The sequence below is a fragment of the Microcaecilia unicolor genome, chromosome 7 (genome assembly GCF_901765095.1).
Source record: "Microcaecilia unicolor chromosome 7, aMicUni1.1, whole genome shotgun sequence".
In the NCBI taxonomy this organism is placed as follows: Eukaryota; Metazoa; Chordata; class Amphibia; order Gymnophiona; family Siphonopidae; genus Microcaecilia; species Microcaecilia unicolor.
In genome coordinates, this window is record NC_044037.1 from 152847729 (window position 1) to 152874428 (window position 26700).

At 45.9% G+C, this 26700-nt stretch overlaps 1 protein-coding gene across 1 annotated transcript in view; it reads left to right on the forward strand.

The window, feature by feature from the left end:
- Positions 1-26700, forward strand: part of IQCA1 (IQ motif containing with AAA domain 1) — an 827164-nt gene that overhangs the window by 401419 nt on the left and 399045 nt on the right. The window contains exons 9-10 of the mRNA XM_030209164.1: positions 157-232; positions 20033-20139. Of these exons, the coding sequence (XP_030065024.1) occupies positions 157-232; positions 20033-20139 (183 nt within the window). The remainder of the gene's footprint in view (positions 1-156; positions 233-20032; positions 20140-26700) is intronic.

Sequence of the window (26700 nt, forward strand, 5' to 3'; positions counted from 1 at the left end):
ATGAATCAGTGGGCCAGATTTGTGAAATGTTTTCCAAAAGGCAAATAGATTGGATTGGGATTATTTAAGGGTAAGGATAATGTAAAGAAATTGAGAAATAAAATCCACTTTGTTCTGCATACTTGAATGTTAATGACTATATTTTTATGTGTGCAGGAAGAAGAGCATGGTTGGAAAATGGCACCCAGTCATTTCCTCCCAGATATTGCAGGAGGACACCAAACCTTCAAAGGTCAGTCTGAGAAATAAATAAGGACCTCTGTGTTGTTCTTCCAAATGAATGCAAAGAGTGTAACAGATAGTAAAACTAAGTTCCCAATCTGGAAAGTATTGCACAAGTATAGACTATAGTTACAACAAAGAACAAATGCATTTATCATTAGGGTGCTAGAAAAAAGCAAGGTATATTTAATTTGGCTACCTTATACACTGAAAATGTACTATCCTGAAATCTTTTTGCCTTGCTGAAATTAATAGGCATTCTAAAAAGAATTTTATTCATTTTACTCTTAATTACTACCCAGTTCCTGTAAAGGTGGCATTATTTTTCCTGCTGCATGGGGCTGCTAATCAGTGGCCCTATGCTTCTGGGCCACTTCTTAAAGGAGCTGGCACACAAATTCAGAAACTGCACCCTCCCTGATGCCTTCCCATCTACCCCCCACCCCCCCAGCCTACCTTTAGTTCATACCTTGGGTTTAGTGGGGTCGAGGCAAGAGTAATCCCCAGTCTCTCCTGTCCCTGCCAGTGCTGAGTACAAAATAGCACTGATGATCCCTAGTACTGCCCCAGTATATGACAAGAATTACTAAAGGTAGGCCTAGAGGGACATACAGGAAAGTGGGGTGCTTGGGAAGAGAGGGGGTTCTTTGGGGCGATCAAATGTAGGGGGTTATCAGGGGGATTTGGAGGGGGTATGATGTTGGGAGGATATCAGGATGATGATCAGATATTAGGGAGGATAGATGGTATGATGTTGGAAACACATATTGGGGGGGGGGGGGTAGGGGGAAAACTAAAGATTAGCCCTTTTAGATATAGTCTAGTGATGTTGGGCTATGGATTTAAGGCCTAGTTTGGAGCCTGCTGTACTTCAGGCATAACTTTTCTTCTAACATCCTTCATCTCTTACCCCTCTCTCTCTTATATCTGGTGATTACTCCTCTCCCACCCTGGACCTAGTTCCCTCCAGGGTCTGTGCATGCTGGGGAAAGGTGGTCTCAGGGGTAATGATGGAAGTTTCTGGTGTAAAGGCAGGCCCTTCCCCTGTATCCATATCACAAGTCCTGGTGTGGCTACTTACAGAGCTGGATCTGCTTCCAGATGACTGTCCAGAATGCTCCTCACTTCTGGTCACATCAGTGTACTGCTCAGGTCTGTGTGAATCAGAAGGCTCCTCTGACTTGAAGAAATCCTATTACACTAGTGGCAATGCAAATCCATGAGGATAAGGTCCTGATCTCAGTAGCATCGGTGGCATCCCTGTACAGGATTAGCATAGGCATTAAATGGAGAGCCATCATGGTAGTCTGCTCTACTCTGGGTAATTACTGGCTTTGATTGTGGGATGATTGGCCTCATGTTAGATTGGGGCCTATGTCACTAGAATGCATGCTTGGATTCTCTACTACTATCAGGCTGGGGTCCTCCTTGCAATGGCACTAGCCCTCTAGGGCACAACTTAAATGCACATCCCTCTGCATGTGCTTTGTTGCTAGCTAGGGGAAAGAGAGGGGGTTGCAGGTGGTGGCAACAAACCATATTGATCTCACACAGAGAGCGTGAAAAATCAAAGGGCAGGCTACAGACCCGATCTCACACAGACAGAGAATAGTTTGCTTTGTTGGATAAAAAAGCACACAGCTCTGCCGTTCTTAAAAACAGACGATCCAATTTAAAAAGGTGTTCTTTTTTTAAAAGAAAAACAAATGCCCATTTTTCTATGTCCTTTTCTTTTGAAAGAAAAGAGAATAAACAAATGCCTATTTTTCTTTCCTGTGAGAAAAAAAGGTTAAGGTGCGCATGTGCAACTAAATTCCACTGAGGCTGTAGAGGGCAGTGTTATGTTTTTTTTTTACATCACTTCCCTTCACATGATCCCATCCAAGATGGCAGCTAGTAGTGGAAACAGGAATTGATGTGATGCATACAGTAGTGGCCACCTTTTTGAAAAAGGGTCATGGCTGTGACATCACTTCCTGTGTCATCACCAAAAAGGACAGGGTTTGGGGCAGGGCTATGCAAAAGGCAGTGAGGTCTGGGGCAGGGTTATGCAAAAGGGGTAGGGCTAAGCAAATAAGGTGGGGCATGGGGCTTGTTTGGGCTTGATGGACCGTCGGTCTGTCCCAGTATGGCAATACTTATGTACTTATATAGGGTTGGGGCTTGGGCAGGGTCAAGACATCATATCTGGTGATGTCAATGTCATCTAAGGGGGCAGGGAGTAGGCATGGCTTAGGCATGTTCTTGCTTCTGATTGGCTGAAAACCCAGAAATGGGCATGTCACCTGTCAAAATCAATTACTTTTTTGTTTTTAGTTCAAAAGGTTTTACTAATTTTCAAGGAAATATGAAAAAGAGTAAAATTTTACATTGTTGCAATAGCAAATAGAAACAGCAACAACAACAAAAACAACGCACATGAGCGTCTGCAAGAAAACAATGTGTCATAGCTGTATGCATAAAACAATTAAAATAATATAGAATATTATAACAAATTAGCAGTAATTGAGTACCTTAATACATAAGACAAAATAACAGGAAGAAAAGAAAAAGAAATTAAGCATATTAAGGAGGCTTATAGTAATCATGTAAAGGACACCAAGTTTTATCGAAAGACCTTAAAGATCTGTTTTTCTTAGCTGCAGCATGTTTGTATTTACCAGCTAGCAAAAAGAAGCACCAAATTGGGACACAGTTCTTTTAATTATATGACTAGAAAGTAAATTTTCCATTAGTGACCCATCACTGGCTGTGTTTCGGCGCACAGCTGCGTCAAGGCCCAGAGTCTGCGCCAAAAATAGACTACAATAAAAGTCAAACATAAACAATGAAAATGTATTCTTTTTTTTTTTTATGAGTGGAACCCCACAAAATAATGACATATGTAAAATGAACATGCATGTAAATTGTTTTTATAGAAAGCATTGAGCTTACCATGTGAACAAATGTCAGCACGTTAAAGGTATTGTATGCCGAAAAAAAGGGAGCAGCAAGGGATTAGCGTGATCAACAGGACACTTCCAAGGAGACAAGAGATGGCAAAATATTCTTTAATAGTGGATAGGACTCGACACGGCACCATGTTTCGGCAAACACCGCCTGCCTCAGGAGTCTGTGTATGGTGATCACTTGTAGATGCGGCTACAAAAGACTAATGAATAGTAAGTATGTGATCAGCGTGGCTTAAAAGCATCAACTACGCTTAGAAAAATGCTGGATTCTATCCTACTCTAAGCATAGTTGATGGCTTTAGCCACGCTGATCGCGTTTTTACCATTCATTAGTCTTTTTGAAGACTTGGGGCCCTTTAATTAATTCACAAAAATTGCTCCAGACTATTTAAATACAAAAAATCTTTATTAAACACATGTGCTTCAAAACTGCTCATGTGTATTTTAAAATCTAATTTTAATTAAGCCATGTAGGTGCCTATGCATGCCCAACACGCACCAGATTAGAGATACCGCCCAGTTACCATGTGGCCCTTGCGGTAATTTCAATTTTGGTATGTGTCTGTTACACGTGTCTGAAAAATATTTTTTTATTTTCTGACACGTGGCAGCTACGAGCATCAAGTGGCATTTGAAGCGCATAGACCATTACCTCCTGGTTACCGCATGAGACCTTACCACTAGGTCAATGGCTTGCGGTAAGGTCTCCAACCCAAAATGGAAGCACGGCAATTTTCATTTTGCTGCACGTCTGTTTTCGGCAAAAATAAAAAAAGCATTTTTTTTGTAGATTCGCTAAAAAATAATTCTGTGCATTCCCAAAACACACATCTACACTACCACAGGCCATTTTTCACGCACCTTTGTAAAAGGACCCCTTGATTGGGTTTGCTTGCTCTTTTGGCTGCATCTACAAGTGATCACCATACACAGACTCCTGAGGCAGGCGGTGCTCTCCGAAACACGGTGCCATGTTGAGCCTTATCCACTATTAAAGAATATTTTGCTATCTCTCATCTCCTTGGCTTTCCTTGGAAGTGTCCTGTTGATCAAGGTACTCCCTTGCTTCTGAATTTCTTCTCATAGCTGATCTAGTTTCTCCACTTCTGTGGCTGAAAAAAAAGGGAGCCCATATTTAGGTTATCTGAACAGAATGAATTTATCTTTCAAGCAGTGAAAATGAATCGGTCTTAAGTGTCTTACAAAAATTTAGAATGATAAGCATTGCCTGATTATTCAAACTCACCAAATTTGTTACAACATGTAATGGATTCAATGTGCAGCAGCGGAGCTTCCTCCTTTAAAGATAAAAGAAATACTAAAATCAATCCTATATAATAATTTCCAACTCCAGCGTTCTGAAGCTGACTCCTGTGGCACTGAAGGGTTCGTAGGGTCCGTGCGGTTCATAGGGTTCGTGCTGCCTGTAACCATCTGTCTCACTGTCCCGCCCTTGCGTCATAACGTTATGACTTCGAGGGCTGAAGACTGAGAGGGAAGGGGACACGCTGCTCTCTCCCTCGCCCCTCCTGAGTCGCTGCTGGAACCTGTACCCCGCCCAGAGCCGCACTCACTCACCCTCCTCCCCGATGGACACTCCCCGCAGCCACACGGAAGCCATCCTGCCAACCGCCCTCTCCTCAACCCGTCCCTCGCCCAGAGCCCCTCTCACCCACCCTTCTCCCTGATGGACACTCCCCGCAGTTGCACTCAAGCCACGGAACCCGTTCCAGTTCCATTCCCAGCAGCACATACACACAGTCAGCGAGCCAGCCAGCACGCACCGTGGAATGGTCCCTTACCCCAGTACAGCCAGAAGTCAGAGAAGAAGAGCTCAAACAGCGAAGGCCAAGTGCTGAACAGTCTGCACCACACACACCGAGCCAGCCATGCTTGAGCTGAGGAGGACCCTGGGCCTCTGCCCCTGCCCCTGCCCCCACGGTGCTGCCTGCACTGCTTGAAGCGAGGAGAAGGAGAACGTCGTTGAGAAAGCTCGGCTTTCTCAATGACGTTCTCCTTCTCCTCGCTTCAAGCAGTGCAGGCAGCATTGTGGAGACGGAGGTGGGGGGGGGGGGGGGGGACGACGACGACCCTGGAACTGGGAGGGAGGAAGGGAGGTGGGGATGACCCTGGAACTCGGAGGGAGGAGGGGGGACCCTGGAACTGAAAGGGAGGGAGGGGGGTCCCTGGCACATACTCTCGTTCTCACACACACACTTTCTCTCTCTCACAGATACACTCGCACCCAGTCTCACTCTCTCTCTCTGTCTCACACACAACACACACACACACACACACACATAAGCACATAAGTATATAAGTAATGCAACACTGTGAAAAGACCAAGGGTCCATCGAGCCCAGCATCCTGTCCCCGACAGTGGCCAATCAAGGCCAAGGGCACCTGACAAGCTTCCCAAACATACAAACATTCTATAGATGTTATTCCTGGAATTGTGGATTTTTCCCCAGTCCATTTAGTAGTGGTTTATGGACTTGTCCTTTAGGAAACCGTCTAATCCCTTTTAAAACTCTGCCAAGCTAACCGCCTTCACCACGTTCTCCGGCAATGAATTCCAGAGTTTAATTATGCGTTGGGTGAAGAAACATTTTCTCCGATTTGTTTTAAATTTACTACACAGTAGTTTCATCGCATGCCCCCTAGTCCTAGTATTCTTGGAAAGCGTGAACAAACACTTCACATCCACCTGTTCCACTCCACTCATTATTTTATATACCTCTATCATGTCTCCCCTCTGCCGTCTCTTCTCCAAGCTGAAAAGCCCTAGCCTCCTTAGTCTTTCTTCATAGGGAAGTCGTCCCATCCCCGTTATCATTTTAGTCTCCCTTCGCTGCACCTTTTCCAATTCTACTATATCTTTCTTGAGATGCGGCAACCAGAATTGAACACAATACTCAAGGTGCGGTCGCATCATGTAGCGATACAACGGCATTATAACATCCTCACACCTGTTTTCTATACCTTTCCTAATAATACCCAACATTCTATTCGCTTTCCTAGCCACAGCAGCACACTGAGCAGAAGGTTTCAGTGTATTATCAACGACAACTCCCAGATCCCTTTCTTGGTCCTTAACTCCTAACGTGGAACCTTGCATGAGTAACTATAATTCGGGTTCTTTTTTCCCACATGCATCACCTTGCACTTGCTCCCAGTCACATAAGGTCCTTCTGTAATTTTTCACAATCCTCTCGCGAGTTAACGACTTTGAATAACTTTGTGTCGTCGGCAAATTTAATTACCTCGCTAGTTACTCCCATCTCTAAATCATTTATAAATATATTAAAAAGCGGCGGTCCTAGCACAGACCCCTGAGGAACCCCACTAACTACCCTTCTCCATTGTGAATACTGCCCATTTAACCCCACTCTCTGTTTCCTATCCTTCAACCAGTTTTTAATCCACAATAGGACATTTCCTCCTATCCCATGACCCTCCAATTTCCTCTGTAGCCTTTCATAAGGTACCTTGTCAAACGCCTTTTGAAAATCCAGATACACAATATCAACCGACTCCCCTTTGTCCACATGTTTGTTTACTCCTTCAAAGAACTGAAGTAAATTGGTCAGGCAAGATTTCCCCACACTAAAGCCGTGCTGACTCGGTCTCAGTAATCCATGTCCTTGGATGTGCTCTGTAATTTTGTTTTTAATAATAGCCTCTACCATTTTCCCTGGCACCAATGTCAGACTCACCAGTCTATAATTTCCCAGATCTCCCCTGGAACCTTTTTAAAAAATCGGCGTTACATTTGCCACCCTCCAATCTTCCGGTACCATGCTCGATTTTAAGGATAAATTGCATATCACTAACTAGCTCCGCAAGCTTATTTTTCAGTCCTATCAGTACTCTAGGATGAATACCATCAGGTCCAGGAGATTTGCTACTCTTCAGTTTGCTGAACTGCCCCATTACGTTCTCCAGGTTTACCGTGAAGTCAGTAAGCTTCTCCGACTCGTCCGCTTGAAATACCATTTCTGACACCGGTATCCCACCCAAATCTTCCTCGGTGAAGACCGAAGCAAAGAATTCATTCAATCCATCTTTGTATTCCTTGATCGCCCCTTTTACCCCTTGGTCATCCAGTGGCCCAACTGATTCTTTTTCCAGCTTCCTGCTTTTAATATACCGAAAAAAAGTTTTACTATGTTTTTTTGCCTCTAATGCTATCTTTTTTTCGTAATCCCTCTTGGCCTTCTTTATCTGCGCCTTGTATTTGCTTTGACACTCCTTATGCTGCTTCTTGTTATTTTCAGACGGTTCCTTCTTTCATTTTCTGAAGGCGTTTCTTTTAGCCCTAATAGCTTCCACTCGCACATTTACTCTCTCTCTCTCACACACACAGTCACTCTCACACACACTCTCTCAAACGTACACACTCTGAGGAAAACCTTGCTAGCGCCCGTTTCATTTGTGTCAGAAACGGGCCTTTTTTACTAGTTTCTAATAAAACCTGTTTGTAAAAACTTTTAAAAGGGAGGTGCCAAAATTAGCTAATTCAGTGGTTCCCAAACCTGGTCCTGGAAGCACCCCAGCCAATCAAGTTTTCTGGATATGCACAATGAATATTCATGAGAAAGATTTGCATGCACTGCCTCCGCTGTATGTAAATCTCTCTCATGAATATTCATAGTGGATATCTTGAAAACCTGACTGACTGGGGTGCCTCCAGGACCAGGGTTGGGAGCCACTGAGCTAATGTCTACAATATGTTAATATTTGCATACTGGAAAAAGAGAATGGACGTCTATTCTTAAAACGCCTTCCTATGTGATTACTGAGGGTAAAGCTTGTGTATATAAACTCCACATTGCGACTATTTGATTGAAAAAATGCTAAAATTGAGTGTTCATCCACTATATCTTATTATTACATGCAGGAAATAATAATGTGTAAATTGATTAGGATGAGGCTTCTTTGATCTTTTGGATACAAAATCGATTGTAATCTTGATTATGACAAATGAATGGCAATCAAACTGCTCAAAGTTCTACTGCTATCTCAATAGTAAAAGGCCACCACTATAAGCTCTGCTGAAAATTAAAAAAAAAATCGGGATAAAGTGATAAATATTTCATGAATCATCACTATTTGGAAAAGGCGCCAAAATTAGCTGTACTTCATCAGTGTGTTGATTAAATACAAACAAACTGATGTGAAACAGACATAGGACTGAAATAGGACATCCATTTGAAATTCTACTCGTGGCTCGTTTCTGAAAAAAGGCGCCAAATTTGGCTTCTTGTTAGTGTGCCAGAAATGAAACGATGCACTATTTGGAGTAGCGTTCTAGTAGTCATACGATACACAATTTAAGGTAACATAGGTTCTCAAATATAGCATTCTTTTCCTTATAGTGTAAGAATGGTTGCTTCCTTTTAAAAATACCCGAACTGTTTCTATGTTGTACAAAAGAGGTATCACATACGGCAGTAATCACAGACAACGGAAAGTAAATAAGGGAATAAAACTTACCCATGCACGTTACAAAGTAATTATTCAGTGCATTTGGACAAAGACAGTCCTCTTATGCTTTGATCAGTGAATCAAATAGAAATGACACTGTTTCTCTCAATATAAATATTAAAACTCTTGGTGACATAAATGATGACATCTGCTCTTACGTGTATATGAAAACAGAATTAATTATTATATGGCGGCAAAAAATGTTTTCTCTACATCCAATGGAGACACGCTGTTTTAAAGCATATAAATCTTAAAAGTGTCAGAAGTGATTTAAGGCTAATGAATCTTGAATATATCAAACATCATTTTACTTCTCATCTGCTATATAATCCATATAAACTTCATTAGTCACTATTAGTGATTCTTGAATGCAAGTGTTGACGTGTGTTTACATAGTATATTGATTTGGATGAAATGTGTATGGACTGTAATGATATTTGAAATATGAAAAATAGCAAAGATGGCATAAAGATATTGCAATGCTCAACAAATAAACATTTTAAGTGATTAAGGATTATGGCAATTCATAACGTAAGACAAAAACAAAAAAACATATGTCTGCCAAGAACAGCATGCCTCTATCAAAGTGGTATGAAAACATACCAGTGCTGAGATGAACTTGTCATTGCTTAAATATTCCTGTACAAACATGCATATACAACCACATATTTTTTTTTATTTTTATTTGCATGAAGTCTTTATTGTCAAAAAAATACAGCCAATCAGTGACATAGAGCAATATACATTACACGTTACAATCTATTGAAGCATACCCTCAAAGACTGCTCCAGTACTGAACAGATGCTACATAGCATAATAGTCCTCCCAGTACAGTCCGAAGGAGCACACCGTAACTCAAGGATGTACCTATGTGGCTATACAGAATAAACAGTCCAAAACTTCAATCTTTATGTATTTTAAACAGTTCTCCAACTACCCAACCCCCTATCTACCTGTAACACAAACCCTCCCGACCACCCATGGCCCCCCTCCCCCCGGATCTTGCACCATCATAAAGTACAACATCATCTAAATTATACATGAAGGAGAAAAGGTTCCCAGATCATGCGCCATCTACCCAGTTGATTGCGCCTTTCCGCCAGCAACCTTTCCATCTCACAAACATGTCTCAATTTATGGAGCCACCTAGTTATCGGTGGGGTTGAGGGCTGTTTCCAACAAGCTGCAATTACAACTCGGGCGGCGCACAATGCATGTCTCAACAAGATTAACTGAGTAGGGGAGAAGCCCACTAGTTTCGATGAGAATAAGAAAAAGATCGGGTTCCAAGGAATCCGACTTCCCAGCCACAGCTGGAGCCTACTACATATCGATTTCCAGTAAGCGCTAACCTTCCTACATGCCCACCATATATGCCCCATTGTGCCCTTCACACCGCAACCCCTCCAGCACAGCCTCGACAGTATAGGGTTGATGCGCTGAAGACATTCAGGCGTCATGTACCAGCGAAACAGCACTTTAACTGCATTTTCCTTAAAGGGTACATGAGAGGACACCCCCGCCGCAGCATGTTCCAGTCTCTCCCAGGTCGCCTCCTCCAAGTCCAGGCCCTGGTCCTTCTGCCAGCTCTTCCTATGGAGCGTATAATTTGGGGTCTGCCTATTGATAGTTTGGTAAAGGCGGGATATAAGCCCACTTGTCTTAGCCGACCCCTCGCAGATGGCCTCAAGGGCTGATTTCTCCCTAGTCATCACCTCCCGTACTGCCTGTGTTTTAAGGAAATGGGTTAATTGAAGGTAAGCATATTCATCATTCCCCACTATCGGGAATTTCTCCAAGGCCTCAGGGTACGACTAGAGCCTTATCTTTTGTATTAGGTTACCTTTTTTGCTCTAGCGTTACTGCTTCTATTCTGTTGCTTGGTCTTACTACGACATTAGGGTCTCCCCATCAAACAGTTGACCCCACATTCGCAGACCTCCCTCTTGCCATCTAGTGAATGTTCCCCTTTCAGTGCCTGGATAAAACAGTGGATTATGGGCTATGGGGGACAGCCGGGACAGTGTGGAGCGTCGATTTGGAAACAGACTATCCCAATTGGAAAGGGTGACGTATATAGAAGGACACAATCCCATCCCTAACGCCCTAAGGAAGCCCGGGATCCAAAATAGTGCCCACAGTGGCCTCGAGCCTACAGTATATTGTTCTAAATGTACCCACTGTCGGTCAGGGTAGTCCTGGAACCACTCCACAGCCGCGCGCGCTTGAACGGCTCTATAATACCAAGCCAAATTGGGTACCCCCAGTCCACCCCTCCTCCGATCCTGGTACAGAACAGAACGTGCCAGTTGCGGGCGCTTTCCCGCCCAAATGAAGCGGACAATACGATCCTGTAAGGCTCCGAGGAATTTGCGAGGCATCTGGATTGGGACGGCTTGAAATAGGTAGAGCAAGCGCAGCAGAACGTTCATCTTTACTGCAGCTATTCGGCCGAACCAAGAGAGGTTAAGATCACCCCAATTACCCAGGTCTTCAGTGAGAGCCCTCGCCAGACCTGTATAGTTTGCTGTAAAAAGATCCGAGAGGTGAGCCCAGTGGCGTAGCAAGGGCGGGGCGGTGGGGGCGGTCCGTCGCGTCTCTCTCCTGCCACCACCTGCCTTTTTTTAAAAATCCGTGCAGCCACGCAGGCAGCGCTTCACGTCTGCCCTGCGTGTGCTGTGAAAGAAGTAAATCGTCAGCGCTGGCTTCGGGGCTTCCCTCGATGTCCCGCCCTCGAGGAAATAGGAAGTTACCTCACAAGAGGGCGGGACATCGAGGGAAGGCCCGAAGCCAGTGCTGGCGATTTACTTCTTTCACAGCAGCACACACAGGGCAGACGAGAAGCGCTGCCTGCGTGGCTGCACGGATTAAAAAAAAAAAAAAAAGAAAAAGGCAGGCGGTGGCAGGAGAAGAAGGCTCTGTGGCTTCAATGGAGGGGGGACGGGACTAGGTCAGGGGGGGAGTTCAGAGGGGAGAATGGGGATTGGAGAGTGGGTGGGGGAGTTCAGAGGAGGGGTGGTCAGATGGGAGAAGGGGATTGGAGAGGGTGGGGGTGCTCAGAGGGGAGAATGGGGATTGGAGAGGGTGGGGGTGCTCAGAGGGCAGAATGGGGATTGGAGAGGGGGTGGGGAGTTCAGAGGAGGGGTGCTCAGAGGGGAGAAGGGGATTGGAGAGGGTGGGGGTGCTCAGAGGGGAGAAGGGGACTGGGGAGGGAAGTGCTCATGGGAGAAGGGGTCTGGAACTGGGGGCTGAAAAGGGGCAGGGGCTGATACTATGGGGACTGGGGGCTTTAAAGGGGACAGGGAGAAGTGGCTGGGGCTGAAGCTCGGGACTGGTGAGACAAAAGGGCTGGGGTTGAAACTAGGGGCTGAAAAGGGGACAGGGAGAAGTGGCTGGGGGCTGAAGCCCAGGACTGATGGGAGAAAAGGGCTGGGGACTGGTGGGATAGTGGGGCTGAAGGTGGCAGGTGGGAGATGTGGGCTGGAACTGGAACTAGGTGCAGGTGGAAAGAGGGGGCAGAGAGAGGGGACAGACCCTGGATGGAAGGGGGGGAGCGTGAGGGAGGGCAGACCCTGGATGGATGGGAGAGGGAGGGCAGACCCTGGATGGATGGGAGAGGGAGGGCAGACGGATCGAAGGGGCAGAGAGAAAGGGCAGATGGTGGGTGGAAGGGGGAGAGAGAAAGAGGGCAGATGGTGAATGGAAGGGGCAGAGAGAGAAGGCAGACACTGGATGGAAGGGACATTAGAGAGGGCAGACACTGGATTTCAGAGAAAGAGCAAAGACAGATGCTGGATGGAAGGAAGACAGTGACAAGAAGATGAGGAAAGCAGAAACCAGAGACAACAAACTGTAAATAAAATATATTTTTTATTGTTTTGCTTTAGGGTATAGTATTGTATCTGTGTTTATGTGTTAAATGTTTATAAATAGAACATATAAATAAGGTAATCATTTTATTGGACTAATTTTTAATACATTTTGACTTAACTTTCAGAGAACAAAACCCCCTTCCTCAGGTCAGGATAGGATACTATAACAGCACTATACTGTATTGACCTGAGGAAGGAGGTTTTGGCCTCTGAAAGCTAAATGTATTAGTCCAATAAAATGGTATTTTATTTTCTATATTTGTTTTATTTCTATTTGTTAATTTGTAAAGTGATCGGATTTGTTAGTTTTTTCAAATTTTATATTTTGCACAGTACTAGGGGACATTTTCTGTTTCTGTGGTGTTGCATTGTATGCAGAGTCTGGCATCGGGGGTTCAGTTTAATTTTTGTCTAAATAGAAAGTTTATGATTACTTATTCTATAGTGGATTAGGGTGTATCTGTGTTTGTGAAAAAGACATGGCTTTCAGTTGGCATTGACTGTGCAGGATCGACGATCTGTACTAATCTGTCTGTTTTCGTTTTACAATAGGTGAATTGATGTTCTAGTGCTCACTGTAGCGTTCAAGATGCTTGTGTGACTTGTAGAAATGACTGCTTATGGTATGGTAGAATTGCGCTATAGGTCCTAATCCACTATAGAATAAGTAATCATAAACTTTCTATTTAGACAAAAATTAAACTGAACCCCCGATGCCAGACTCTGCATACAATGCAACACCACAGAAACAGAAAATGTCTTCTAGTACTGTGCAAAATATAAAGACAGCAGATGTAAATTTGAAAAAACTAACAAATACCAATCACCACTTTACAAATTAACAAATAGAAATAAAACAAATAATATCATTTTATTGGACTAATACATTTAGCTTTCAGAGGCCAAAACCTCCTTCCTCAGGTCAATTCAGTATAGTACTATTACAGTGTCCTATGCTGACCTGAGGAAGGGGGTTTTGTTCTCCACAGTGGCGTACCTAGGGTAGTTGACACCTGGGGCCGGTCATTTTTTAACACTCCCCCCCCCCCCCCCCCCCCCAAATCCAGTACTAGGCAGACCGAGAATACAAAACACTCAGGACCTATAGAGCAATTCTACCATACCATAAGCAGTAATTTCTACGAGTCACACAAGGAAAAGGAAAGCATCTTAAACACTACAGTGAGCACTAGAAGATCAATTCACCTATTGTAAAATGAAAAGAGACAGATTAGTACAGATCGTCGATCCTGCACAGTCAATGCCAACTGAAAGCCATGTCTTTTTCACAAACACAGATACACCCTAATCCACTATAGAAAAAGTAATAATAAACTTTCTATTTAGACAAAAATTAAACTGAACCCCCGATGCCAGACTCTGCATACAATGTAACACCACAGAAACAGAAAATGTCCCCTAGTACTGTGCAAAATATAAAGAAAGCAGATGTAAATTTGAAAAAACTAACACATACCAATCACCACTTTACAAATTAACAAATAGAAATAAACCAAATACAGAAAATAAAATAATACCATTTTACTGGACTAATACATTTAGCTTCCAGAGGCCAAAATCTCCTTCCTCAGGTCAGTACAATATAGTGCTGTTACAGTATCTTATCCTGACCTGAGGAAGGGGGTTTTGTTCTCTGAAAGTTAAGTCAAAATGTATTAAAATTAGTCCAATAAAAAGATTACCTTAGTTACATGTTCTATTTATAAACAACACAGCTACAATACTATATCCTAAAGCAAAATAATAAAAATATATATTTACAGCTTGTTGTCTCTGGTTTCTGCTTTTCTCATCTTCTTTTCACTGTCTTCCTTCCATCCAGGATCTGTCTTTGCTCTCTCTCTGCCATCCAGTGTCTGCCCTCTCTAATGTCCCTTCCATCCACTGTCTGCCCTCTCTCTCTCTGCCCCTTCCATCCACTGTCTGCCCTCTCTCTCTCTTCCATCCACCATTTGCCCCAGTCTGCCCTCTTTCTCTCTCCTCTTTCCACCCACCATCCGCCCTTTCTCTCTGCCCCTTCAATCCGTCTGCCCTCCCTCTCCCATCCATCCAGGGTCTGCCCTCCCTCACGCTCCCCACTTCCATCCAGGGTCTGTTGTCCCCTCTCTCTGCCCCCCCTTTTCAGCCCCCAGTTCCACCTGCCCCTAGTTCCAGCCCCCATCTCCCACCTGCCCCCCTTTTCAGCCCCACTATCCCACCAGTCCCCAGCCCTTTTCTCCCATCAGTCCTGAGCTTCAGACCCCAGCCACTTCTCCCTGTCCCCTTTTCAGCCCCTAGTTTCAACCCCAGCCCTTTTCTCTCACCAGTCCTGAGCATCAGCCCCAGCCAGTTCTCCCTGTCCCCTTTAAAGCCCCCAGTTTCAGCCCCTGCCCCGTTTCAGCCCACAGTTCCAGCACTAGCCCCCTTATCCCAAATACCCTCCTTTTCAGCCCCCAGTTCCAGCCCCCTTCATCCATCACATGCTTTGCATCCCCCCTTTTCAGCCCCAGACCCATTCTCCCTCTGCCCCCTTGTCAGACCCCAGTTCCAGCTTCAGACCCCTTCTCCCCTCTGAGCACCTCCACCCCTCCACAATCCCCTTCTCCCCTCTCAGCTCCCCTACCCCTCCCCAGTTCCCTTCTCCCCTCTGCGAATCCCTCTGAGCTCCCCCACCCCTCCCCAAATTCCCTTCTCCCCTCTGCGAACCCCTCTGAGCTCCCCCCACCCCTCCCCAGTTCCCTTCTCCCCTCTGCGAACCCCTCTCAGCTCCCCCACCCCTCCCCAATTCCCTTCTCCCCTCTGTGAACCCCTCAGCTCCCCCCACCCCTCCCCAATTCCCTTCTCCCCTCTGCGAACCCCTCTGAGCTCCCCACACCCCTCCCCAGTTCCCTTCTCCCTTATGAGAACCCCTCTCAGCTCCCCCACCCCTCCCCAATTCCCTTCTCCCCTCTGAGCTCCCCCACCTCGTTCTCCCATCTGAGCCCCCCCTCCCTCCGTGGAGAGCGACAGAGCCCTCTTCTCCTGCCACCATCCTGCATTTTTTTAAAAAATCCATTCAGCGAGGGACGCAGGCAGCGCCTCGTGTCTGCCCTGCTGTGCTGTGTGCTTTGAAAAAAGAAAATCGCTTCGCTGGCGTCGGGCCGGCCTTCTTTCGCTATGTCCCACCCTCGAGGAAATAGGAAGTTACCTCAAAAGTGGGCGGGACATAGCGAAAGAAGGCCGGCCCGACGCCAGCGAAGTGATTTTCTTTTTTCAAAGCACACAGCAGGGGAGACACGAGGCGCTGCCTGCGTCCCTCGCTGAATGGATTAAAAAAAAAACGCAGGGTGGTGCCAGGAGACGGCGGAGCACCCCCCCACCCGCCGACACCCGGGGCGGACCGCCCCCACCGCCCCCCCCTTGGTACGCCACTGGTTCTCCGAAAGTAAAATGTATTAAAATTAGTCCAATAAAAAGATTACCTTATTTACATGTTCTATTATAAACGTTTATTAACACAGCTACAATACTACTTTATCCTAAAGCAAAAAAATAAAAATATATAATTACAGTTCGTTGTCTCTGGTTTCTGCTTTCCTCATCTTTTCACTGTCTTCCTTCTATCCAGCATCTGTCTTCGCTCTCTCTCTCTGCCATCCAGTGTCTGCCCTCTCTCTCTGCCCCTTCCATCCACTGTCTGCCCTCTCTCCCTTCCATCCACTTCTGCCCCTTCCATGCACCATCTGCCATCTCTCTCTCCTCCTTCCATCAACATCTGCCCTTTCTCTCTGCCCCTTCAATCCGTCTGCCCTCCCTCTACCATCCATCCAGGGTCTGCCCTCCCTCACTCTCCCCCCTTCTCTCCCCTCTCTCTCTGCCCCCTCTTTTCAGCCCCCAGTTCCAGACCCCTTATTCTACCTGCCCCTAGTTCCAGCCCTAGCCCACATCTCCCACCTGCCCCCCTTTTCAGCCCCACTACCAGTCCCAAGCCATTTTCTCCCATCAGTCCCGAACTTCAGCCCCCAGCCACTTCTCCCTGTCCTCTTTTCAGCCCCTACTTTCAACCCCAACCCTTTTCTCTCACCAGTCCCGAGTTTCAGCTCCAGCCAGTTCTCCCTGTCCCCTTTAAAGCCCCTAGTCCCCACAGTTTCAGCCCCCTTCATCCACCACATGCCTTGCATCCCCCCTTTTCAGCCCCAGACCCACTCTCCCACCTGCGCCAGGCATGGACCCATTTTCCCTCCTGCGCCCTTGTCAGACCCCAGTTCCAGCTTCAGACCCCTTCTCCCATCTGAGCACTCCCCTCCCCCCTCTGAGCACCCCCACCCTCCCCAATCCCCTTCTCCCCTCTCTGAGCTCCCCACCCTCCCTAATCCCCTTTAAGCACCCCTCTGAGCTCCCCCACCCCTCCCCAATCCCCTTCTCCCCTCTCTGAGCTCCCCACCCTCCCTAATCCCCTTTAAGCACCCCTCTGAGCTCCCCCACCTTTCCCCAATCCCCTTCTCCCCTCTCTGAGCTCCCCCACCCCTCCCCAATCCCCTTCTCCCCTCTGAGTCCCCCCCGACCCGACAGCTGAGATCCGTTCTCCTGCTGCTCCTACCCTGTCCTGCCTTTAAAAAATTTTTTTCGAAGCGCCAGAGAGTGGCAGGTAGCGCGCCTTGCGTCTGCCCTGTTAGTAAAGAAGATCTCGTCGACGTCGTCATCCTTCCCACACTGAGTCCCGCCTGCTCTCGCGGTAATAGGAAGTTGCCTCAGAGGGGGGCGGGACTCAATGTGGGAAGGGCGACTACGTTAGCGAGATCTTCTTTACTAGCAGGGTAGATGCGAAGCGCGCTGCCTGCCACTCTCCGGCGCTTCGAAAAAATTTTAAAGGCGGAGCAGTGGGAGCGGAGCACCCCCCCACCCGATGACACCCAGGGTGGACCGCCCCCACCGCCCCGCCCTTGCTATGCCACTGGTTATATTTTATATCAGCACACAACAGGTTCTTTGGTATCCTCCCTGTTGTGTGCTGTTTGTGTTGCGTTCCATGGAGGATAGTTCTTCTGTGTATTGCTGTAGGTTGTTATATTTTATATCACCATCCAAGTCATTAATGAAAACACTGAGTACTCTGAGTCCTGGGAACTCAAATTGCTATACATATTCAGCTTGAATGGAACCACTTATTACTTTTAGTAATGTTTTACCAAAGATGTATGCACCCACCTTGAGGCTATAGGATTCATACTATACTTTTAGCTTACATGTAAGCATGTCATATACCATTGTTTCCCAGCTTCAAGCCAAGTACCTCCTAAGTCAAACAAATTTCAGCTAAGTACCCCCAAGCTCCTGTCAGCTCTGGCAAATGTACATTCAAAAAATAACACACAAATACTTGAGAAATGATACCCTACTGAGAGAAGTCTATTCAATTAAGTAAGGAAGGGACGTAGGTCAACCAAATGAGTAGGACTCCAGAGGTGGATCAATATATAAACTTTTATTGTCGAATCATGGACAATAAAATTTTATATATTGACCCACTTCTGGAGTCCTACTCATTTGGTTGACCTATGTCCCTTCCCTACTTCATTGAAAAGAAATGACACATTCTAATCCCGAAATAGGAAATAAAATTACTTTTTCTACCTTTGTTATCTGGCCATTTTATTTTTCTAATCATGTTGGTCCCAGTATCTGGTTTCTGCTTTTCTCTCTTAACTCTCTTTCTAGGGCCTCATGCCCATTTGACAATTCTCTCTCCATATCCATCATTCATCTTCCTGTTCTGTGTCCCTATCTTTCCCTGTTCCTAGTATCTCCTTTCTCTGTGTGTGTCTCTCTCTCCCCCAGCCATGCAGCATCTCCTCTGAGTGTATCTGTGTGTGTCTCTCTCCCCAGCCATGCAGCAACTCCTCTCTCTGTGTATGTGTCTCTCCCCCCCCCCCCCACCAGCCATGCAGCATCTCATTTGTGTGTGTGTTTGTGTGTCTCTCTCCTCAGCCATTGTCTCTTCCTCCACCATGCAGCTTCTCTTCTGTCTCCTCCCCCCACCTCGCAGCATCTCCTCTGTCTCCCCCCGCCCACCATGCAGCATCTCCTCTGTTTCCCCCCTCCATGCAGCATTGTGCCCACTGCTATGCAGCATCTCCTCATTGTCTCCCCCCACCATGCAATCTCTCCTCTCTGTCTTCCCCCTACCATTCAGCCTCTTCTCTCTGTCTCTTCCTCTTCCCCACAGTATCTCTCTGTCTCTCCCTATTCTTTGCTATCCAACTTCAGGTCTCTATTTCTGTCTCCCCCCCCCCTGCCCTGGCCATCCAGTATCTCATCTTTCTCATCTTTGTCTCTTTCTCTCCTCCCTGTCTTTCCCCTCCCACCTGTCTCTCTTGCCTCCCATCCTCCACTATCCATCCATCGCCTCATCACTTTCCCCTCACTCCTCTATCCTGCATTGCCCCATCTCTCTGTCTCTCTCTCTCTCTCTCTGGTTCTTCTTCATCAACCACCACCACTGGACATTTCTCTTTCTCCTTCTCCCTCCATTACCAATGTTGCCTCATCTCTCTCTCTCTTTCCTACCCAACCCCTAGTCACTCATTCCCTCACCTACACCTCCGCCAACTTTTTTGCTCACCCACTCACCGCTGCCTTCCCCTCTCTGCAACCACTTGCTCGCCTACAAGGCTACCTCCTTCCTATGTCTGCAGCAGCAAGAAGAAAAGGAAACTGCATCCTTCCTCTCCCTGCTGCCTTCCTGTTCGCTCACCTGCTGCCTCCCTGATTCCGTAGCTGCATACTGCAAACAAACCAGAACCAGGAGCTTGTGGCTCTTGTTAGTCCTGTCCCTCTGAAACAAGAAGTTACATCGTAGAGACAGAACCAGCAATAGCCACCAGTGGTACACACAATGCTATGGCCTCATGCCTGGTTTTGGTTTGCTTGCAGCATGCAGTCATGTAGAGGCCGTGGGGTGAGCAAATGGGTAGGCAGCAGGGAGGGGAAGGACACAGCTTCTATTTCATGGTGGTGCTGCTGCTGCAGACACGGGAAAGCAATGGCCCTGCAGGCAGAGGTGGTAGGGCAGAGAAGGCAGCAGTTGGGTACGACTGGGTGCTGCGTACCCCTTGCTAATGTCTCGCGTACTCCTTGGGATATGAATGCCGCAGGTTGGGAACCTATGTCATACACAACAAATCTTACTGAAGTCAAGATGTATCACATCTACTGATACCCCCTTATAAATATCTGACTAGGTATTCCATCATAGAAGAAAATTAGATTGATTTAGAAACATTTATTTTTCCTTGATCTGTTTTTTTTTGTCCTAGCACCTTGTTATCATCTAGGTAAAAATGAATTGTTTGATGTGCTCTGTGATCTAGATTTGTTCAAGGTATTAAAATAAAGTTCTCTCAATTTTTTAGTTTATAATTCCTAGGGTCCACCTTTTTCTACTTTTTAAAGGTAGGCATCAAATTATAACCATCACTTGTAACTTTCTATACTCCCCATCCCTTTGCTTCTGGATAACAGACATCTGGCAATACAGAGATGAGTCTTGGAATTTTCCCCAGCGGCATGACCCTGAGCTGGTCAAAGAGGAAAAACGGAAAGAAGTTGAAGAGGAGATCAGAGTGCAGGTTTGTGTTAAATATTAACTGTGTAGCGCATCATTGGCAATAATGGTTTCTCCCTGAGTATTAAGATTTTTGGGAAAAAATACCTGATATGATAAACAACTACATAATCTCTAAACTCAATTTGTTCACTCATTTTCTTTTTAATTTTTTTCCATCAAACCAAGTTTTCAAGGTGAAGCTCTGTAAATGAATAGACCAAAGGACTCCAAATTTACTATGCAACTATAGACCACATCTAGAATACAGGGTTCAGTTTTAGGCACCCACCCTTAAAAAGAAAATCCAAATGTTAGAAAAGATAAGAAAGCTTGGGCCATAGGGGGCCCTTTTACTAAGTTGCATTAGGCACTAATGTGTGCCTAACGCAGCAAAAATGGCCTAACACGGGATGTGCTAAAGTGTTCCACATTAGTTTAGCCATTGGCTACTTTGTTCAGTGTGATTGATTGATTGATATTTTATTATGATTTTAGTTTGTGGTTTTATTGTCTGAGTATTCTTTTTATGGTATTGTTTAGTTGTATGTTTGATTTTATGAATGTTGCTTTGTAATCTGCCTTGCTTCAAGGCAGAATGTAAATAAATAAGCAGTGAACAATAAGTAGACTATTACATAATGGTCCAGTGTACCTCTGAACAGTTTGTTTATCAGGACTTAAAATGTAACTAATGTATTACTTAATTCAAATGGCATAAATAGGTACTTGTGAAGCTCTATTTTGCATAGAATGTTGAGGGAGAGCTTGAGACGTCCAAGTCAGGTGTGCTCATTTCTCCTGGTATTTAAAAAAATACCAAGGGAAATGAACATAGAGCCTTTTGTAAAATATCTAGAAGGATTTTGGTAAGTACAAGGGAATTTGCCCACAGAGCCAGAGGAAGCAGCAATTTTAAAAACCTGCACATGGGGGAAAAAATAGCTTCTAATGTGTATTGAGGCAGGTTTTTAAAATTGCTGCTCCCAACACACAGTAATCCTCCACCCACACATTCCCCCACCCAACAGCACACGACATCCCCTGCTTCCAACAGCAGAGAAATCTCTGATAGCACCCTTATTTGGCATCGTGACCCCTAGTGGTAGACTACCCATGGGCCAGGAGCATTCGGAGGTCACTCCTGTCTCCACTTAAGGAAATCCCTAGTAAGTGTCAAGATGTGATCAGGTGTGGGAGTTCTCCTTGCTTTCATGGGTGGAGTTTGGGGTATAGAGAGGTTTCTGTGCTCTTGGGAAGGTCAGGGGTGCAGATTCAATGCTATCTTGGGTTTCTGTGCTCTTTGGGGTGGGATAGGGTGGGGTGAGGTGGGGGAATTGATGCTGGCAGATAAATTAAGGGGTGGTGGACACTGTTCCCTCTATGCTAAGTGGGAGTCCTCAAACTGCATTGCTGACAGTGGGGGCAGTTGCTTCAATATTATAAGTACATAAGTAATGCTACACTGGGAAAAGACCAAGGGTCCCTCGAGCCCAGCATCCTGTCCATGACAGCGGCCAGTCCAGGCCAAGGGCACCTGGCAAGCTTCCTAAACATACAAATATTCTATACATGTTATTCCCGGAATTGTGGATTGTAGCGGTTTATGGGCTTGTCCTTTAGGAAACCGTCTAACCCCCTTTTAAACTCTGCCAAGCTAACCGCCTTCACCACATTCTCTGGCAACGAATTCCAGAGTTTAATTATGCGTTGGGTGAAGAAAATTTTCTCCGATTTGTTTTAAATTTACTACACTGTAGTTTCATCGCATGCCCCCTAGTCCTAGTATTTTTGGAAAGCGTGAACAGACATTTCACATCCACCTGTTCCACTCCACTCATTATTTTATATACCTCTATCATGTCTCCCCTCAGCCATCTCTTCTCCAAGCTGAAAAGCCCTAGCCTCCTTAGTCTTTCTTCATAGAGAAGTCGTCCCATCCCCACTATCATTTTAGTCGCCCTTCGCTGCACCTTTTCCAATTCTAATTGAGATGCGGCGACCAGAATTGAACACAATACTCAAGGTGCGGTCGCACCATGGAGCGATATAACGACATTATAACATCCTCACACCTGTTTTCCATACCTTTCCTAATAATACCCAACATTCTATTCGCTTTCTGAGCCGCAGCAGCACACTGAGCAGAAGGTTTCAGCGTATTATCGACGACGACAACCAGATCCCTTTCTTGGTCCTTAACTCCTAACGTGGAACCTTGCATGACGTAGCTATAATTCGGGTTCTTTTTTCCCACATGCATCACCTTGCACTTGCTCACATTAAACGTCATCTGCCATTTAGCTGCCCAGTCTCTCAGTCTCGTAAGGTCCTTCTGTAATTTTTCACAATCCTGTCGCAAGTTAACGACTTTGAATAACTTTGTGTCATCAGCAAATTTAATTACCTCGCTAGTTACTCCCATTTCTAATCTGGCTCTGCCCTGATGACTCTGCTTCAGCCGCAGCCCTCTGCCATGGCAGTTATCTTTTTTCACATACTCCTCGCCCTGCTGGTCGCGGGGGCGGTGTTGGACTACTTCTCTCTCCCTCCTCCAGATTTCAACCCCTTCTTCCACCTCAATCTCACTGTTTTTCGTCCTTTGAAGTCCACTCTATCCGCCTTTTCTCTCCTCTGCCTCTTCGAATAGCGGTCATTTATCGTCCCCCTGAGAAGTCCCTTTCATCCTTTCTCAGTGACTTTGATGCCTGGCTTGCCTTCTTCCATGATCCTTCCTCCCCCTCTCTCATCCTTGGTGACTTTAATATTCCTGCTAATGATCCTTCCAACTCTTATATTTCCAAATTACTCGCTTTAACATCCTCCTTTAATCTCCAACTATGCTCCACCTCCCCCACTCATCAAAATGGTCACTGTCTTGATCTCATCTTCTCCTCCAACTGTTCACCCTCTAGTTTCCTTGCCTCTAATCTTCCCCTCTCTGATCACCATCTTATAACTTTCACACTTAAATCTCCTCCCTCCCAGTCCTGTCCTATCTTATCTAATTTATCTAGGAATCTTCACGATATTGACCCTTCATCTCTATCCTCCCATGTTTCAAGCCTCCTCTCTACTGTGGCACCGTCCACGTCTGTCAACGAGGCTATTTCTTCTTACAACAATACTCTATCCTCTGCCTTAGACACTCTTGCACCTTTGATGACCCGCCCTGTAAGGCGTACAAAATCCCAACCTTGGCTGACTTCTAATATCCGCTACCTACGTTCCTGTACCCACTCCGCCGAACGCCTCTGGCGGAAATCTCGGGCCCTTGCTGATTTCTTACACTTTAAGTTCACGCTGACCTCCTTCCAATCTGCTCTTTTACGCGCTAAACAGGATTATTATATCCAACTGACCAACTCTCTTGGCTCTAACCCTCGACTTCTGTTCACCATATTGAACTCTCCTGTCAAGGTGTCCCCTCCCCCAACTCCCCCTTCATTATCTCCTCAGACCCTTGCTGAATTCTTTCACGACAAGGTTCAAAAGATAAACCTTGAATTCTCTACCTCGCCACCTCTCCCTCCACTAGTCCGTTCCCCTCTCTCTCCTTCCCCTCATTCCTTTTCTTCCTTTCCTGAAGTTACTATAGAGGAAACTACACTTCTCCTTTCTTCCTCAAAATGTACCACCTGTTCCTCTGATCCCATTCCCACCCACCTTCTTAATGCCATCTCACCTGCTCTTATTCCTTTTATCTGTCACATTCTCAACCTCTCACTTTCCACTGCAACTGTCCCTATTGTCTTTAAACATGCTGTGGTCACACCTCTCCTTAAGAAGCCTTCACTCGACCCTCTAATTACCGACCCATCTCCCTCCTCTCTTTTCTCTCCAAATTACTTGAGCGTGCTGTTCACCACCGCTGCCTTGATTTTCTCTCCTCACATGCTATTCTTGACCCACTACAATCTGGTTTTCGCCTGCTCCACTCAACCAAAACTTTGCTTACTAAAGTCTCCAATGACCTATTACTGGCTAAATCCAGAGGTCTCTATTCCATTCTCATTCTTCTTGATCTTTCCACTGCTTTTGACACTGTCAATCACAGCATACTCCTCGATACCCTGTCCTCACTTGGATTCCAGGGCTCTGTCCTTTCCTGGTTCTCTTCCTACCTCTCCCTCCGCACCTTCAGTGTTCGCTCTGGTGGATCCTCTTCTACTTCTATCCCTCTGCCTGTCGGCATACCTCAGGGTTCTGTTCTTGGTCCCCTCCTCTTTTCTATCTACACTTCTTCCCTTGGTTCATTAATGTCATCCCATGGCTTTTTCTACCATCTCTATGCTGATGACTCCCAAATCTACCTTTCTACCCCTGATATCTCACCTTGCATCCAAACCAAAGTTTCAGCGTGCTTGTCTGACATTGCTGTCTGGATGTCTCAATGCCACCAGAAATTAAACATGACCAAAACCGAGCTTCTCATTTTTCTCCCCAAACCCACCTCCCCACTCCCCCCGTTTTCTATTTCTGTTGATGGCTCTCTCATTCTCCCTGTCTCCTCAGCTCGAAACCTTGGGGTCATCTTTGACTCTTCTCTCTCCTTCTCTGCTAATATCCAGCAGATCGCCAAGACCTGTCATTTCTTTCTTTACAACATCCGTAAAATCCGCTCCTTTCTTTCCGAGCACTCTACCAAAACCCTCATCCACACCCTTGTCACCTCTCGTTTAGACTACTGCAATCTGCTTCTTGCTGGCCTCCCACTTAGTCACCTCTCCCCTCTCCAATCAGTTCAAAACTCTGCTGCCCGTCTCGTCTTCCGCCAGGGTCGCTTTACTCATACTACCCCTCTCAAGTAGCTTCACTGGCTCCCTATCCGTTTTCGCATCCTGTTCAAACTTCTTCTACTAACCTATAAATGTACTCACTGCTGCTCCCCAGTATCTCTCCACACTCGTCCTTCCCTACACCCCTTCCCGTGCACTCCGCTCCATGGATAAATCCTTCTTATCTGTTCCCTTCTCCACTACTGCCAACTCCAGACTTCGCGCCTTCTGTCTCGCTGCACCCTACGCCTGGAATAAACTTCCTGAGCCCCTACGTCTTGCCCCATCCTTGGCCACCTTCAGACTGAAAGCCCACCTCTTTAACATTGCTTTTGACTCGTAACCACTTGTAACCACTCACCTCCACCTACCCTCCCCTCCTCCTTCCTGTATACATGAATTGATTTGATTTGCTTACTTTATTTTTTGTCTATTAGATTGTAAGCTCTTTGAGCAGGGACTGTCTTTCTTTTATGTTTGTGCAGCGCTGCGTACGCCTTGTAGCGCTATAGAAATGCTAAATAGTAGTAGTAGTAAATCATTTATGAATATATTAAAAAGCATCTATTGTATTTTCATTCACTAGGGAAAGGCAGGCTCCCTGGAGTCCTGCAAACCTTGCCTGTCCCTCACTATTTAAAATTCTATAGTGAAACAACACTTCCCACTGGCAGGACTGTAGGTAGAGAACTCCTGCTCAGCTTAGAGAAAACTGTGGTGGGGGATGAATGTTGTTTTCCACCTGGCACTGTACTATCCCTTGTGTGTCTTGGGATAGATGGAAAATCAATATGGGGTTTTTGATTTTTTTTATTAACATTGTTTTTCCATTGTAAAATGGGAAATACACATCTATGTTTGGGGGCCACCCAAAACACATTCAATCCCCTTCCCCCACCATGCCCCCAGGAAGCTGTGTGGCCCAGGGATCTCATTGCACAACCTATAAATGTTGCTATTTATATGTGTTAGATGCTTCTAAAAAAAAGAGCCTAAATGAGTATATCTGGTACAGAATGCCATTTACCATTTGTCCCCCTACCAGCTGCAAACTAGATTTTAGATTACCCTATGATCTACTTTGTGAAGGTCTGGGCAGACTGGTGATGTTTGCAGGGCCACCAAGAGCCGCCGTCGGGCCCAGGGCAAAAAATGCGCCCCTTCCCCCACTGCTGCTGCCACCGTCCCTGCCTGCCCACAGCTGCTACCTCCCCCTCCTGCCTGTCCTCTGCTGCTGTTGCCACCCCCGTCTGCCTGCCTCTGACTCCCCCCACTGCCTACCCACTGCTGCCACCACACCCCCACCTGGTTCAATATTTCTCTTCTTTCCCTCCTCCCCTTGGCAGTGTTCCAGCTGTGGGCAGCATCAACAAAGAAGCAACTTACCTCTACTCTGTCTGGCCTCCTTCAAATGTACTACTTCCCCGTAGTTATGGATTGTAGTCTTTATTAGTAACTTATTTTCTAAAGTCACTGGATATGATGATAAGGGGGAACAACCCCCCTTCATTGTCTGCTCATTTGTTTCTTGCACAAGAACTTTGTATACTGGAGAGCTGTGAGGTCCATGAAACATACAGATCATGGTGAGGGCTTGTAATATGGGAGGTTCAAGTTCCTAGTGAAGTACCTGAGCCAGTAAGTTTTATTTGTACTTGTCCAAAATTCTTTCCCCTCTTCTCTTGAGTTGAGGCTGGCAAGTCTGTGACTTATTCAGGCAGTGGAATTGTTGGTGCCTTATGAGCCCACAATAGAGACAGAGGCCTTCTAGATGACTCTTTTTTTTCTCCACTACTGACAGTTTATGC